Source organism: Capricornis sumatraensis, chromosome 23 (genome assembly GCF_032405125.1).
Source record: "Capricornis sumatraensis isolate serow.1 chromosome 23, serow.2, whole genome shotgun sequence".
NCBI classification, from domain to species: Eukaryota; Metazoa; Chordata; class Mammalia; order Artiodactyla; family Bovidae; genus Capricornis; species Capricornis sumatraensis.
Window position 1 is genome coordinate 6,236,562 of NC_091091.1, and position 17,917 is coordinate 6,254,478.

A 17,917-nucleotide genomic window follows, 5' to 3' on the forward strand; every position below is an offset into this window, starting at 1 on the left:
CAAAATGCACAGTATTTGATAATGAGATGGCATAATTTCTATTTCAATTAATTGAGTTTTAGATTATATTAATTCTCATAACACTCCTTTGAAGAATAGCCACTCAAAATTTACTTATTTTATTTAATGCAAAGTTATTTAATATGACTTAAAGTTTACAATTGCAAAAGGCTTATTATTGCATCAACAATTCTATTATCATTTAGAGATTGTATTCTAATATTGAAGAGCCCTTTGCAGTTGCTTTACAGTTACTAAACTTTCACTTCTGTTTGGAGTATGCTTAGTTTTAAACCTCAGTTGCTTGCATTAATCTATTCTAATATGAATTAATCCCTCAAATATTTATTAAGTAATTTTGTGTAGGTATTATACTAAAAATTGAGGCACAGATTTTTATTTCTTTCATAACTCTAAGCAAATTATAATCCATAAGCCAAGGTTTTCTCATTTCTAGAATGGAACCAATGTTCTTTATTTATAAGAACATTAGAATTAAATGCAGTAATCTATATCTATCTATACATGGTGCTTCTATATGTATTATAGATATATAATATATAGCTTGAATTTAAAAATATACAATATTATTTCTACTGATACAAAGTAATTTTATGCTCATTTAGAATTGAGTATCATTAAACTATTATAAATTTCTTTTCATGTTCTAGACTTTTGTACTACTTTATCATTATCTTTTTCCTTTTCTCTCTAAAGAAAACACAATATTTGGTTAGAAATATGCCATAGTTCTTTAACTGTCCCTTCTAAAAAAATTAGAGAGTACTATGTGAATTCCTCTGTTTTTAATTTTGTTTAGGCAGCAGATCCTGATGCTGGAATAAATGGCCAGGTGCACTACAGTTTGGGTAACTTCAACAATCTTTTTCGCATCACATCCAATGGAAGTATTTACACAGCCGTGAAGCTTAACAGAGAAGTCAGGGACTACTATGAACTTGTTGTTGTGGCAACTGATGGAGCAGTACATCCTCGTCATTCAACTCTTACTCTGGCCATCAAGGTTTTGGATATTGATGATAATAGTCCTGTGTTCACCAATTCAACATATACTGTTGTTGTTGAAGAGAACCTGCCAGCTGGGACCACTTTCCTTCAAATAGAGGTGTGTGGATGAAGCAGTTGTTTCATGAATTCTGTATAAAATTTGGTATTTGTATGGGTCTGCCAGACTTTGTAAAATGCACACACAGACACACACACATGCAGTTAAATTTCAAATGAATGATAGCTAAATTTTAATATATGTATTCCTCAAATATTACATACTCTGTTTTATCTAACAAGCCTGTTTTAGAGAGAGAAGGCAGAAAACTTACCATTGTAAGAAACTGAATAACACTTCTTAATAAACTTATTATCAATTCACAAAAGTAATGAATGTCAAATATTTATTATAACAACTGACAATACGCTAGACTATTTTAAAAAACTTAATAATCCCTCACCTTGTACCTCCAAAGTTACTCAGTATTAAATTTTTATGGGTATTATGTTACATTTATGTTTCTGCTCACACAAATATCAAATAACTATTTACACAGTCTAAATATACATGTATCCAGGTATGTACATATATACACATGTATTGTTGCTGTTTAGTCACTAAGTCATGTCTGACTTTTTGTGACCCCATGGACTATAGCCTGCCAGGCTCCTCTATTCATGAGATTTCTCACACAAGAATATTGGAGCATGTTGCTATTTCCTTCTCCAGGAATTCCTCCCAACCCAGGGATTGAACCCTTGTCTCTTCATTGACAGATATATTCTTTACCACTGAGCCACCTGGGAAGCCCATATACATGCATACACAGATACAAATGTATAGATCACCCTGTATCTTACAGAAATAGATTGCTATACTTACTATTTTGTAATATTTGTTCACTTTCTATACATAACTGGCATACTTCCAGAAATCTGTTTCTCCTTTTCATTAGTGTCCTTATATCTAAGCTTCTGTCTTTTAGCTCTCAAATTATTACCAGAAACTCTGGATATTCAGATTCAGTAAGTTAGATTGGCCTAGAAATCTCCAGTTAAGCACCAACCCTTTAATTCTGACATAGGTGTTCTACGAAGTATATTTTGGAAGAAAATATATATATAACTCTTTCTCAACCTGCAGTCTACAATTTGAATTGTGTTAGCATGAATTTCAAGAGCTTGTGTTTTTCCATGATTCAGCCTGATATATGCTTACTTAGTTCAGTTTAGTTCAGTCTCAGTCGTGTCTGACTCTTTGCGACACCATGGACTGTAGCCTGCCAGGCTCTGCAGTCCATGGGATTCTCCAGGCAAGAACACTGGAGTGGGTTGCCATTGCCTCCTCCAGAGAAAATCTTGCTGACCCAGGGACTGAACCCATGTTTCTTATGTCTCCCGCATTGGCAGATGGGTTCTCTACTAGTGTCATCTGGGGAGAAACATTACTAAATCTACAAAAGGCAGATGCTGACCAGGGAGAAGGCTGTTATTTCTCCATTTATTCCTCTATTCATTCATTCAACAAGCTTACTGAATGCCAAGTCCTCTGCTAGAGGCCAAGGATTCAAACATCAACAAGATTTCTTGCCTTCATCGAATTTTCAGTCTCGTGCAGCAAGCATACTGCTGCTGCTGCTAAGTTGCTTCAGTCGTGTCTGACTTTGTGCAACCCCGTAGACGGCAACCCATCAGGCTCCCCTGCCCCTGGGATTCTCCAGGCAAGAATACTGCAGTGAGTTACCATTTCCTTCTCCAGTGCATGAAAGTGAAAAGTGAAAGTGAAGTCGCTCAGTTGTGCCCGACTTTTAGCAGTCCCATGGACTGCAGCTTTCCAGGCTCCTCCATCCGTGGGATTTTCCAGGCAAGAGTACTGGAGTGGGGTGCCATTGCCTTCTCCGAGAATGTTTTCTTGGGAAAGCTTATTTCTAAGCTGTGGACTGAGGAACAAATAAGAGTTGTTCAAGAGGGAAAAAGAATATTCAAGGCAGTGGAAAAACATGCTCAAAATCCTGGAGGAGAAGAAAGAGTAAGGGCTAGAAAATATATGTGTCTGCAACATGTTAAGAAGATTGGAGCTAATCCAAAATGAAATGGAAAAGAAGAGTTTTTAGGTAGGAAGGTGACATCATAAAATCTGTGCTTTAACAATATCTTTCCTATTGTGATGTTGATAATTGTTTAGAGGGGGCCAAGACTGAAGTTCACTTAGGTGTTTGCTGTACTGCATATACATTCTAGCAAAACCTGACCTTTCCCACTCTATCTTTGCTCCATTCCGTTTCCTACCAGAGTAGGAATTTCTAATCTCTACTACTGAGTGAAATAATCATCTATAAAGTTTCCATTGAAACCTGCTTTTTCAGTTGTTTTTGTTTGTTTGTTCTTTCTGTGTGTGTGTGTGTATGTGTGTGTGTGTGTGTGTGTGTGTGTGTGTGTGTGTGTTTTCTTTTAATGACTGGGAGATTATTTTTTGGAAATGAGAATTAAAAAAAAATATTGGAATATAGTTGATTTACATGTTGTGTTAGTTTCTGCTATACAGTAAAGTGAATCAGTTATACGCATACATATATCCAACTCCTCTGATTCTTTTCCCATGTAGGTGATTATAGATACTGAGAAGAATTCTCAGTGCTATACAATAGGTCTTTATTAGTTATTTATTTTATATATAATGGTGTATATATGTCAACCCCAATCTCCCAATTACCCCTTCCCATCTTTTGCCAACTGGTAACAACTATAAGTTTGTTTGCTATATCCATGATTCTATTTCTGTTTTGTAAACAAGTTCATTTGTACCATTCTTTAAAAAATTCCACATGTAAGAAGTATATGATATTTGTCTTTCTCTAACTCACTTCACTCCACATGACAATCTCTAGGTCCATACACGTTTCTCTTTTATTTTGGCATTTTCTTTGAGAACCTCCTATCTGGAGGGTAGGTACTTTTTCTTTATTCATCTTGTGAATATTTAGGATATTATTTTTCATTGTTATACAATCAACAGAAAATAATAAACAATCATTTATAACAATATTTACTGTTTGCTTTTTTTATTTTAATTTTTTTAACTTTAAACTTTTTATTTTGTATTGGGATATAGCTGATTAACAATGTTGTGGTAGTTTCAGGTGAACAGCAAAAGGACTCAGCCATAAATATACATGTATCCACCCTCCCCTAAACCCCCTCCCATCAAGGCTGGGCACATAACTTTGAGCAGAGTTCCATGTGCTATACAATAGGTCTTCGTTGGTTATTAAATACAACAGGGTGTACCTGACCTTCCCAAAGTCCCTAACTACCCCTTCCCCATGGCAATCATAAGTTCACTTTCTAAGTTTGTGAGTCTCTTTCTGTTTTGTAAGTTCATTTGTATCATTTATTTTTAGATTTCACATATAAGGGATGACAATATTTCTTTACTGTGGTATGATTCCATTCATCACTGATATTTCAGATAAAATAGATATAGTAACAAGATCAACAATGACAAAATCTCTTGAGTCTCGGTATTTGACTCAATCTCTTTCTTTCTCTCTCTCTTCCTCTATCTGATAAATTACTTTAAAAAATACTTATCTCTGAAACATAACTTTTGATCATCATTCATTTCATGTTCTAGGTACTGACACATGACCTCCATCAGTCCTGCATTTCTTTATTTTGAAAATAGCAGTGATATAACCATTCTTTTTCTTAACATGTTACAGGCCAAAGATGTTGACCTCGGAGCAAATGTGTCTTATCGGATAAGAAGTCCAGAAGTGAAGCACTTTTTTGCACTACATCCATTTACAGGAGAACTCTCCCTTTTAAGGAGTTTGGACTATGAGTCATTTCCAGACCAGGAAGCAAGTATCACTTTTCTAGTGGAGGCCTTTGATATTTATGGGACAATGCCACCTGGTATTGCTACTGTCACAGTAATAGTAAAGGTAAGGAATGTAGATGACTTCTGGCTGCCTACTTTGTTTTCTCTACCTGTAGTTTCTGTTTTGTTTCGTGTTTTTTTTAAATCTATACTGTAGTATAATATTTGGGGGCAGCAATCCATAATTATAAATGGTACCAAAGCCAGAATATAAATTTTAAAATTAAAGTATTAACAAAGACTTGAGAAATAACTGAATTATTTAACTATTTATAAAAGATAAATTTGAAAGAACCACTAAATAAGAGTTCAAATACTGTTGCTCCCTAGGTCCGCCATTAGCCCTGTGATTTCAATCAAGTCATAATTTCTCTAGATTACACAATAGTCCAAATTCCATAGCACCAGAGATAATAAATTCATCCAAACCCTTCAATTTAAAATAATAAATAAAAAGAGTAAGAGTTCTAAGGCTCTCAGAGCTAGTTTGTTTAGCTTAGTTTGGAACCCAATATTCTTCAGTAAAATTAGCTTTGGATTCAGATGGAACTGGGGGTAATTTATGGCTCAACCCTTTTCAAGTTCTATGACCTTGGGAACTCTCTTAGACTCTCTAGGTTTACCATCGAATTTAATCAAATACCCTGTACCAACTGATTGCCTGGAAGAGTACATCATCCTCAACATTTAGGGTTTCTTGTGATTTTTAAAGTATGGGTTTAAAATAAGACATGAGGAAAGATTTATTATTTCTCAAATATTAGTGTATATAGCGGTCACATGAACTAAATAGTAAACTTTCATGTCCCTCTGCTCCTTCCCAGAAAACACCTTTCCCAGCAGAGCATCTGAGGCATCAGTATATTTGAAACGTACATAGATGATTCTTACACAGGTTGTGTGAGGATCAGATGTTGAAAAATGTACTTCAGTTACAAATATACACACAAATGATCCTCAAATTGCTTTACTAAAGGTGCTAGTATTTAAAAATGGCTTCAAATTACCTTTATATCTTTGATGACATAAAAAAAGTGCTTTTATAAACATATTATGTATCTTTTTTTGGTCAGGGGAAGAATGTACAAATTTGAAACTATAATCTGCACTTATTTTCTCTGGTACCTTCTCTCTCAAGTTAGATGTGGTTGATAATGGAGAGTTATAATCCATCATAAACTCTAGCTTGGTTGATATAATTTCAGTTTATTTATTTATTTTTCATTGTTTATTTCTTTTTTATTTTTTAAAATATAAATTTATATATTTTATTTGGAGGTTAATTACTTTACAATATTGTATTGGTTTTGCCATACATCAACATGAATCCACCACAGGTATACACGTGTTCCCCATCCTGAACACCCCTTTCTCCTCCCTCCTTGTACCATCCCTCTGGGTCGTCTCAGTGCACCAGCCCCAAGCATCCAGTATCATGCATAGAACCTGGACTGGCCATTCATTTCATATATGATATTATGCATGTTTCAATGCCATTCTCCCAAATCATCTCACCCTCTCCTTCTCCCACAGAGTTCAAAAGACTGTTCTATATACCTGTGTCTCTTTTGCTGTCTCACATATAGGGTTATTGTTACTGTTTTTTTTTTTTTAATCCATATATATGCGTTAGTATACTGTATTGCTGTTTTTTCTTTCTGGTCTACTTCACGCTGTATAATAGGCTCCAGTTTCATCTACCTCATTAGAACTGATTGAAATGTATTATTTTTAATGGCTGAATAATACTCCATTGTGTATATGTATCACAGCTTTCTTATCCATTCATCTGCTGATGGACATATAGGTTGCTTCCATGTCCTGGCTATTATAAACAGTGCTGAGATGAACATTGGGGTACACTTGTCTCTTTCAATTCTGGTTTTCTAGTGTGTATGCCCAGCAGTGGGATTGCTGGGTCATAAGGCAGTTCTATTTCCAGTTTTTTAAGGAATCTCTACACTGTTCTCCATAGTGGCTGTATTGGTTTGCATTCCCACCAACAGTGTAAGAGGGTTCCCTTTTCTCCACACCCTCTCTAGCATTTATTGCTTGTAGACTGTTGGATTGCAGCCTTTCTGACTGGTGTGAAATGGTACCTCATTGTGGTTTTGATCTGCATTTCTCTGATAATGAGTGATGTTGAGGATCTTTTCATGTGTTTGTTAGCCATCTGTATGTCTTCTTTGGAGAAATGTCTATTTAGTTCTTCCACCCATTTTTTGATTGGGTCATTTATTTTTTTGGAATTGAGCTGCAGGAGTTGCTTGTATATTTTTGAGATTAGTTGTTTGCCAGTTGCTTCATTTGCTATTATTTACTTCCATTCTGAAGGCTGTCTTTTCGCCTTGCTTATAGTTTCCTTTGTTGTGCAGAAGCTTTTAATTTTAATTAGGTCCCACTTGTTTATTTTTGCTTTTATTTCCAATATTCTAGGAGGTGGGTCATAGAGGATCCTGCTGTGATTTATGTCAGAGAGTGTTTTGCCTATGTTCTCCTCTAGCAGTTTTATAGTTTCTGGTCTTACATTTAGATCTTTAATCCACTTTGAGTTTATTTTCATGTATGGTGTTAGAAAGTGTTCTAGTTTCATTCTTTTACAAGTGGTTGACCCATTTTCCCAGCACCACTTGTTAAAGAGATTGTCATTAATCCATTGTATATTCTTGCCTCCTTTGTCAAAGATAAGGTGTCCATAGGTGCGTGGAATCATCTCTGGGCTTTGTATTTTTTTCCATTGATCTATATTTCTGTCTTTGTGCCAGTACTATACTGTCTTGATGACTGTGGCTTTGTAGTAGAGCCTGAAGTCAGGCAGGTTGATTCCTCCAGTTCCATTCTTCTTTCTCAAGATTGCTTTGGCTGTTCGAGGTTGTTTGCATTTCCATACACACTGTGAAATTACTTGTTCTAGCTCTGTGAAAAATACCATTGGTAGCTTGATAGAGATTGCATTGAAAGAAAATAACCTACAGCCCAGATTACTGTACCCAGCAAGGATCTCATTCAAATACGAAGGAGAAATCAAAAGCTTTACAGACAAGCAAAAGCTGAGAGAATTCAGCACCACCAAACCAGCTCTCCATAAAACGCTAAAGGATATTCTCTAGACAGGAAACACAAAAAGGGTGTATAAACTTGAACCCCAACAATAAAGTAAATGGCAACAGGATCATACTTATCAATAATTACCTTAAACATAAATGGGTTGAATGCCCCAAACAAAAGACAAATACCAGATGAATGGATACAAAAACAAGACCCCTATATATGTTGTCTACAAGAGACCCACCTCAAAAAAAGGGACACATACAGACTGAAAGTGAAGGGCTGGAAAAACATATATCACGCAAATAGAGACCAAAAGAAAGCAGGAGTGGCAATATTCATATCCGATAAAATAGACTTTAAGACAAAAACTGCGAAAAGAGACAAAGAAGGACACTACATAATAATCAAAGGATCAATCCAAGAGGAAGATATAACAATTATAAATATACATGCACCCAACATAGGAGCATCACAATATGTAAGACAAATGCTAACAAGTATGAAAGGGGAAATTAATAATAACACAATAATAGTGGGAGACTTTAATATCTAACTCACACCTATGGATAGATCAACTAAACAGAAAATTGACAAGGAAACACAAACTTTAAATGATACAATAGAACAGTTAGACCTAATTGATATCTATAGAACATTTCACTCCAAAACAATGAATTTCACCTTTTTCTCAAGCACACACAGAACCTTCTCCAGGATAGGTCACATCCTGGGCCATAAATCTAGCCTTGCTAAATTTTTTAAAAAATGAAATCATTCCAAGCATCTTTTATGACCACAATGCAGTAAGATTAGTTCTCAATTACAGAAGAAAAACTATTAAAATTTCCAATATATGGAGGCTGAACAACACGCTGCTGAATAACCAAAAAATTACAGAATAAATCAAAAAAGAAATCAAAATATGCATAGAAATGAATGAAAATGAAAACACAACAACCCAAAACCTGTGAGACACTATAAAAGCAGTGCTAAGGGAAAAGTTCTTAGCAATACAGGCATACCTCAAGAAACAAGATAAAAATCAAATAAATAACCTAAGTCCACACCTAAAGCAACTAGAAAAGGAAGAAATGAAGAACTCCAGGGTTAATAGAAGGAAAGAAATTTTAAAAATTAGGGCAGAAATAAATGCAAAAGAAGCAAAAGAGACTATAGCAAAAATCGACAAAGCCAAAAGCTGTTTCTTTGAAAGGATAAATAAAATTGACAAACCACTAGCCAGACTCATCAAGAAACAAAGGTGGAAAAATCAAATCAATAAAATTAGAGATGAAAATGAAGAGATCACAACAGACAACACAGAAATACAAAGGATCATAAGAGACTATTATCAGCAGTTGTATGCCAATAAAATGGGCAACGTGGAAAAAATGGACAAATTCTTAGAAAAGTACAACTTTACAAAACTGAACCAGGAGGAAATAGAAAATCTTAACAGACCCATCAGAAACACAGAAATTGAAACTGTAATCAGAAATCTTCCAGCAAACAAAAGCCCAGGTCCAGACAACTTCACAGCTGAATTCTACCAAAAATTTAGAGAAGAGCTAACACCTATCCTCCTCAAACTCTTCCAGATAATTTCAGAGGAAGGTAAACTTCCACACTCATTCTATGAGGCCACCATCACCTTAATACCAAAACCTGACAAAAATGCCACACAAATAGAAAACTGCAGGCCAATATCACTGATGAACATAGATGCAAAAATCCTTAACAAAATTCTAGCAATCAGAATCCAATAACACATTAAAAAGATCATACACCATGACCAAGTGGGCTTTATCCCAGGGATGCAAGGATTCTTCAATATCTGCAAATCAATCAATGTAATACACCACATTAACAAATTGAAAAATAAAAGCCATATGATTATCTCAATAGATGCAGAGAAAGCCATTGACAAAATTCAACATCCATTTATGATTAAAACTCTCCAGAAAGCATGAATACAAGGAACATACCTCAACATAATAAAAGCTATATATGACAAACCCACAGCAAACATCCTCAATGGTGAAAAGTTGAAAGCATTTCCCCTAAAGTCAGGAACAAGACAAGGGTGCCCACTTTCACCACTACTATTTAGCGTAGTTTGGGAAGTTTTGGCCATAGCAATCAGAGCAGAAAAAGAAATAAAAGGAATCCAAATTGGAAAAGAAGAAGTAAAACTCTCACTGTTTGCAGATGACATGATCCTCTACATATAAAACCTTAAAGACTCCACCAGAAAATTACTAGCACTAATCAATGAATATAGTAAAGTTGCAGGATATAAAATCAACACACACAAATCCCTTGCATTCCTATACACTAATAATGTGAAAATAGAAAGAGAAATTAAGGAAACAATTCCATTCACCATTGCAACGAAAATAATAAAATACTTAGGAATATATCCTCCTAAAGAAACTAAAGACCTATATATAGAAAACTATAAAACACTGGTGAAAGAAATCAAAGAGGACACTAATAGATGGAGAAATATACCGTGTTCATGGATCGGAAGAATCAATAGAGTGAAAATGAGTATATTACCCAAAGCAATCTATAGATTCAATGTAATTTCAGTTTAGATATATTTGCTTGGATTTTTTTTTTTTTTGATAGAAGTCTTTGATATCAAAATGGGGCTTCCCTTGTAGCTCAGTCAGTAAAGAATCTGCCTGCAGTGCAGGAGACCCAGGTTTGATCCCTGGGTTGGGAAGATCCTCTGGAGAAGGAAATGGCAACCCACTCCAGTATCCTTGCCTGGAAAATCTCATGGACAGAGGAGCCTGGTGGGCTGCAGTCCATGGGGTCACAAAGAGTAGGACATGACTGAGCGACTGACACTATTGATTCGGAAGAATCAATATAGTGAAAATGAGTATACTACCTAAAGCAATCTATAGATTCAATGTAATTTCAGTTTAGATATATTTGCTTGGATTTTCTTTTTTTTATAGAAGTCTTTGGTACCAAAATGAGTCCAAAACTATCATCTGAACAAGCAGGATGTGCACTCAATAAGCCTCATTCTCTATTTGGGACACGTCTCTTAAAATGTCTTCCACATTCTCTGACCACCCCTTTATTTTAATACATGGGATTCACTCAAGGAGTCAAAATCAGAAGGTGGGAATTGTTGCTCATTGATGGGCTCTTCTTTCTTTAGAAATGGAAGAGTATTGATCTAATTTTTATTGCCTCAGTTGCTCTCTTTATTTAGAGAAGTCAAACAATTTCATTGGTCAAGACTTCCTTACTTATACAGAGTTACTTCTGGATAATTGTATTTGAAAATGAAACAATATTTAATTCTAGACATTTTTCAGTGACACTTTGCTTTCTTATTCAAGGTTATTTATTTATTTTTTAATATATTTATTTATTTTAATTGGAGGTTTATTATGTTCCAATATTGTATTGGTTTTGCCATACATCAACATGAATCCACCACAGATATACATTGTTCCCCATCCTGAACCCTCCTCCCTCCTCCCTCCCCATACCATCCCTCTGGGTTGTCCCCAAGCATCCAGTATCATGCATCAAACCTGGACTGGCGATTTGTTTCATATATGATATTACACATGTTTCAATGCCATTCTCCCAAATCATCCCACCCTCACCCTCTCTCACAGAGTCCAAAAGACTATTCTATACATCTGTATCTCTTTTGCTATCTCACATACAGGGTTATTGTTACCATCTTTCTAAATTTCATATATATGCATTAGTATACTGTATTGGTGTTTTTCTTTCTGGCTTACTTCACTCTCTATAATAGGCTCCAAGGTTATTTAAGCATGATCAAGTTTGTTGAACATTTCTCCAAATTCAGACTAACATGTGCTTTCCTTTCACCTAATCACTCAGGATAAGATTATCACAAAGAGAATTTTAAACCTGTATTGTATACTATTGGGACCCAATAAAGTATCATACTTGTTTGTTTTGAAGGGAAGAGTGAAGTATATTTCTCATTTCTCTACGAATGTAAATCTTTCCCAAGTTTGCAAATTTTCTGCTATCGGTCTGTTTGCTTGCAATACTGACAAGGTATTTAGCTGATAACATAAGTTCATGGTATTTGCCAAGAGATATTTCTAACACAAAATAGTTACCATGGGGAAACCATTTTGAAGTCATCTCTGAAAATGAGCAAAAACAATTTCTTGTGCAAAGAAAAGGGGAAAAAAAGATTCAGTATTTAATATCTAATCCATCAAATTGATTTAAGATTGGAATGATAATGGCAAAAAATAAATATTTATTTCAAAGGAAAAATATTTTCACAATAGAAGGAAAATTGAATTTTACCACAGTCACCTGCAAAGAGTTTTCATAGTGTCAAATTTCAAGGATCCAAAACAAAACTAATCATGATCATTTGAACAATATGTACATTTGTTACAAAGGCTTTGCAGAATATTGCTGAAACAAGGTCTTTTGGTTGTATATATATTGAATAAGAATTGAATCTGTCACCATAGTGAATTATGGGATATGGGTAAATCTCTGAAAAAATAGGAATAAAATTCTAAATAGTTTTGAACATAAAATCCAGAGAAAAACATGCCTTTACAAACTGAGTTATAATAAGATAATATAGAAAATACATGGAAATAAAAGATCTGTTTTCTATAGTAAGCAAAAAGCTGAATGCAAGCCAAAAAGATTGAAATACTTAAATGTATATACAATTCTGGATAACCTTAAAAGGAATTTAAGGAAATTGTCCAGGATAAACAGATGTCTTAAGTCATTTTCTGATTGTAGTTTTAAATAGAATGTCTTGCACACAAGTAGAAGAGAGAGTGAAGGAGATTCTTCTATGAAAGGAAGAGACTGTATTCACCCCTGGTGTGTTTACCTATAAAAGAGGTTACAGGTATGGGAGTAGGCAGGGAGAGATGGTAGGACCAGAAATGAATGACCATCTACAAGGGCTGAAGTTATTAGGAAATTCAGTGAGTCTTGGAATAGAAAGCTAGCATGTTCATGTTTCAGAGTGATTTCTTCCTCTGAGAAGGAAAGAAATGTTCTTATCCCAAAATAATATAGGAAAGAGGATAGATAGAAACTCAATGCCCAGTACAAAGGTGGCATATGCTAAAAGATGGACACCTGACAGGCAATGAATTGCCACTGATAGTCTATGGTGACAGTATTAATAGAGTCCTTGTTTTGATTTGGTCGAAAGAGCTGTGACATGAGGGACCAGGAGGTAGTTCAGGATTCAAACAAATCAGAAACTCTGAACATTTCAGTGTTTACAACTTCTTTCTTTCTGTTGCTCTGGAGTGAGGAGATTGAGTAAAAGATAACTTCAATGGACCAGCATGGTCTAATAGACTGATCTTCAGATGGCTCCAAAACCTTGTTCATAGTGATTCTAGTGGAGGTGATGGAAACCCAGCTGAGCTATTTCAAATCCTAAGATGTGATGCTGTGAAAGCGAGGCACTCCATATGCCAGCAAATTTGGAAAATCAGCAGTGGTCTCAGGACTGGAAAAGGTAAGTTTTCAATCCAATCCCAAAGAAAGGCAATGCCACAGAATGTTCAAACCACCACACAACTGCACTCATCTCACATAGTAGCAAAGTAATGCTCAAAATCCTCCAAGCCAGGCTTCAACAGTATGTGAACTGAGAAATTCCAGATGTTCAAGTTGGATTTAGAAAAAGCAGAGGAACCAGAAATCAAATTGCCAACATCCATGGATCATAGAGAAAACAAGAGAATTCCAGGAAAACATCTACTTCTGCTTCATTGACTATACTAAAGCCTTTGACTGTGTGGATCAAAACAAATTGTTGAAAATTCTTAAGGAGATGGGAATACCAGACCACCTTACCTGCCTCCTGAGAAATCTGTATGCTTGTTAAGAAGCAATAGTTAGAACCAGACATGGAACAACAGAGTGGTTCAAAACTGGGAAAGGTGTACATCAAGGTTGTATATATCACTCTGCTTATTTAATTTACATGTAGAGTTCATCATGTGAAATGCCAGGTTGGATGAAGCACAGTCTGAAATCAAGATTGCCAGGAGAAATATCAATAACCTCAGATATGCAGATGACACCACCCTCATGGCAGCAAGTGAAGAGGAACTGAAAAGCCTCCTGATGAAAGTGAAAGAGCAGAGTGAAAAAGCTGGCTTAAAACTCACCATTTGAAAAACTAACATCATGATATCTGGTCCCATCACTTCATGGCAAATAAATGTAGAAACAATGGAAACATTGACAGACTTTGATTTCTTGGGCTCCAAAATCACTGCAGACAGTGACTTCAGCCATGAAATTAAAAGATGTTTGCTCCTTGGAAGAAAAGCTATGACCAACTAGACAGCATATTAAAAAGCAGAGAAATTACTTTTCCAACAAAGGTCTGTCTAGTCAAAGCTATGGTTTTTCCAGTAGTTATGTATGGATGTGTGAATTGGACTATAAAGAAAACTGAGCGCTGAAGAATTGACTGTAGCGTTGAACTGTAGTGTTGAAGAAGACTCTTGAGAGTCCTTTGGACTTCAGGAGATCAAACCAGTCCACCCTAAAGGAAATCAGTCCTGAATATTCATTGGAAGGACTGACACTGAAGCTGAAGCTCCAGTACTTTGGCTACCTGATGCGAAGAACTGACTAACTGAAAAAGACCCTGATGCTGGGAAAGATTGAAGGCATGAGGAGAAGGGGACGATAGAGAATGAGATGGTTGGATAACATCACTGACTCAATGGACATGAGTTTGAGCAAGCTCCAGGAGATGGTGGTGGACAAGGAAGCTTGGCATGCTGCAGTCCATGGGGTTGCAAAGAGTAGGATACGAATGAGCAACCGAACCGACTGACAGGTGGCTCAGGCGCAAGGAACCTGCCTGCCAATGAAGGAGATGCAAGAGATGCTGGCTTAGGGCAATCCTTACTTCCTACCCTGGAGTAGGAAATGCAACCTACTCCAGTATTCTTGTCTGGAAAATTCCATGGACAGAGAAGCCTGGCAGGCTACAGTCCAGGGTGTCAGAATCAGACACAGCTAAACACAGCACAGCACATAGTTAATTTGCAGTATTGTTAATTTGGGGTTGTGATTATATATATATACAATTTTTCTAAATTATAATTTATAAATTCATTATAGATTATTATGATACCAAATATAGTCCCTATGCTATACAGTGAATCCTTGTTGTTTATCTGTTTTATGTACAGTGGTGTGTGTCTGTTAATTCCATGCTTCTAATTTATCCTTCTTCCTGCCTCCTGATTGGTCATTATTTTTTATGACCTTGTACTGTTCCTCTTGAGATTGGTTAGCCTGGATAAAATACCCTTTTAAGGACCATGACCTTCAAATGTTACCCTCTGTTGTATTCTGTACTATCAGATTCTTAACAGTATATTCTTTCTAATATATATGCACCTCCATGTTTAAAGAATATGAACACACCAAAGAGGGTGTGTCATGGGGCTGAATCAGATCATTTCCTAACCTGTCTGCCTATTCTGCTATTGTACACATCTAAAACTACGATATAATATATTTGTACTAAAAAACAAAACCAGAGGAAACAAAAATTATACAAGCCTAGAGACAAAGATAGTATCTTAAATAGTAATAATTCATATATCTATGACTCTCTCTCATGGCTTCCCAAAAGTCACCCACTGATTTCTGGGACTCCTGAGAAAATGCTTTACTTATATACACAATTCAGTAATTTTACCCTTCAGTGCTTATCACATTCTTCCCTGGCTCCCAAGGCAAATGAGACCAGGCTTGCTATTGCCATGTGTCAATGTGGGTAACAGATGCTGATAAGCCTTGTCTATACTAGTTACTGCTAAACAATGTCACCATTTTCCAATTCCATCGTGACTATCAGCTGCTATCTCTATCCTGATGAATTGGCTGGTACATACTGGGGGCAAGGACACTCTTGATATGCGAAATCCTCAATACATATTAATATTCAAAATTTAAATTCACCAAAGTCATATAGTACTCCAAACACTAATAATCTGTGCCTTCAATATATTGATATCTTCATGGTCTTTCATGATCTATTTTATATAGCACTAGCCCCTCAAGATGGTGTCTTGAGGAGTGTCTGGGTGTCTCATATACAAAGATTAACAAGGACAAATTAGTTTGGGAAACCCCAGTATGTATAAAAATAAAGATTTCTGTACTGTAGGGCTTTGTATAGGAGCCTTGAATATTAATATATTACTGTATGTTGTGAATATCAAGAAAATAAAATGTAATTTCCCACAATCTATCATGGCATTTCTTTTAATTTGTAAAGTTTCTGATAGAAGTAATTTTCCAAAGAGTGCAATTTAGGAAAAACTTTATTAGATTTTAGCGAAAACAACTATTTGTGGGGTTAAATACTGACAAAGTTGTTATTTAAAATATACAAATAAAACTGCTACAACCATATTTTTTTTAAACGCTCTATAAATAAGTTTTTAAATTATCTTCAGGGAGATAGATTCAAATTATGCAATGTTTAGAAGCTTGCCAGATTGCCAAGATAAAAGTATAGTAACTAGTTAGAAGAGTTCTTAAAACTGTAAAATATTTTTGGAAAAAGATGTTTAAAATTTTATGTGTGGAATTTTGATGAAAATCCTACTCAAGTTATTTTATATATACTTTTCGATGACTTTGCCAGTTCCCCTTTTTCTCACCTCTAAGTATCAGAATGATGCCTTTAGAATCTGATGTGAGAAGAAAAATGTGAAGAAGTGTTAGTCGCTCAGTCGTTTCTGACTCTTTGTTCTCCTCTGTCCATGGGATTTCCCAGGCAAGAATATTGGAGTGGGTTGCTATCCCCTCCTCCAAGGGATCTTCCCAACCCAGGGGATCAAACCTGGGTCTCTTGCATTGCAGGCAAATTCTTTACCATCTGAACCACCAGGAAAGCTCAGGATCTGGCATACCAGAATTAAATATTAGGTCTATCTTTTATTAGCTGGATAATTATGAACAACTTAATTTCTCTAAGCTTCAGCTTCTTATTATAAATTAGAAATAATAATAATAGCTAACATACATTTTAGACTAATAATTGAAATGGTAAATTTAACACACTTAGCATAATGTCTGATATACAGTGAAAAATAAACCATACATACACACATACACATATACAATTATGATGCAGTTTTTAGAAAGTCTGAGATAGGGTGGTATGATTAGAATCTTCTCATAGATTCAAGCTCAGAAGAGACACATATTCTCCCAACTGGTTTGCCTTGGAACTGAACTGAGATCATTCTGTCGTTTTTGAGATTGTACCCAAGTACTGCATTTTGGAGATTTTTGTTGACCATGAGGGCTACTCCACTTCTTCTAAGGAATCCTTGCCCACAGTAGTAGACATATGGTCATCTGAATCAAATTCATCCATTCCCAACCATTTTAGTTCACTGATTCCTAAAATGTCAATGTTCACTCTTACTGTCTCCTGTTTGATCACATCCAATTTACCTTGATTCATGGACCTAACATTCCAGGTTCCAACGCAATATTGTTCTTTACAGCATCGAACTTTACTTTCACCACCAGACACATCCACAACTGGGTGTTGTTTCTGCTTTGGCTCAGCCTCTTCATTCCTTCTGAAGCTATTTCTCTCGTCCTCCCCAGTGGCATATTGGACACCTACTGACCTAGGAAATTCATCTCTTAGTGTTATATCTTTTTGCCTTTTCGTGCTGTTCTTGGGGTTCTCAAGGCAAGAATACTGAATATACATGCTTATACTTTGGCCACTATATGCAAAGAGACCTTGGATGGAAAAGACCCTGATGCTGGGAAAGATTGAGGGCAGGAGGAGAAGGGGACAACAGAGGATGAGAGGGTTGGATGGCATTGACTCAGTGGACATGAGTTTGAACTAACTCTGGGAGATAGTGAAAAACAGGGAAGCCTGGCATGCTGTAGTCGATGGGG

General features: G+C 35.7%; 1 protein-coding gene across 14 annotated transcripts in view; it reads left to right on the top strand.

Moving 5' to 3' along the window:
• The window catches only part of PCDH15 (protocadherin related 15), an 874,382-nt gene that overhangs the window by 618,403 nt on the left and 238,062 nt on the right, over window positions 1–17,917 (top strand). For all 14 annotated transcript variants that reach the window (XM_068961317.1, XM_068961319.1, XM_068961315.1 and 11 more), the window contains 2 exons: window positions 825–1,126; window positions 4,731–4,955. In XM_068961317.1, coding sequence (XP_068817418.1) covers window positions 825–1,126; window positions 4,731–4,955 — 527 coding nt within the window. The remainder of the gene's footprint in view (window positions 1–824; window positions 1,127–4,730; window positions 4,956–17,917) is intronic.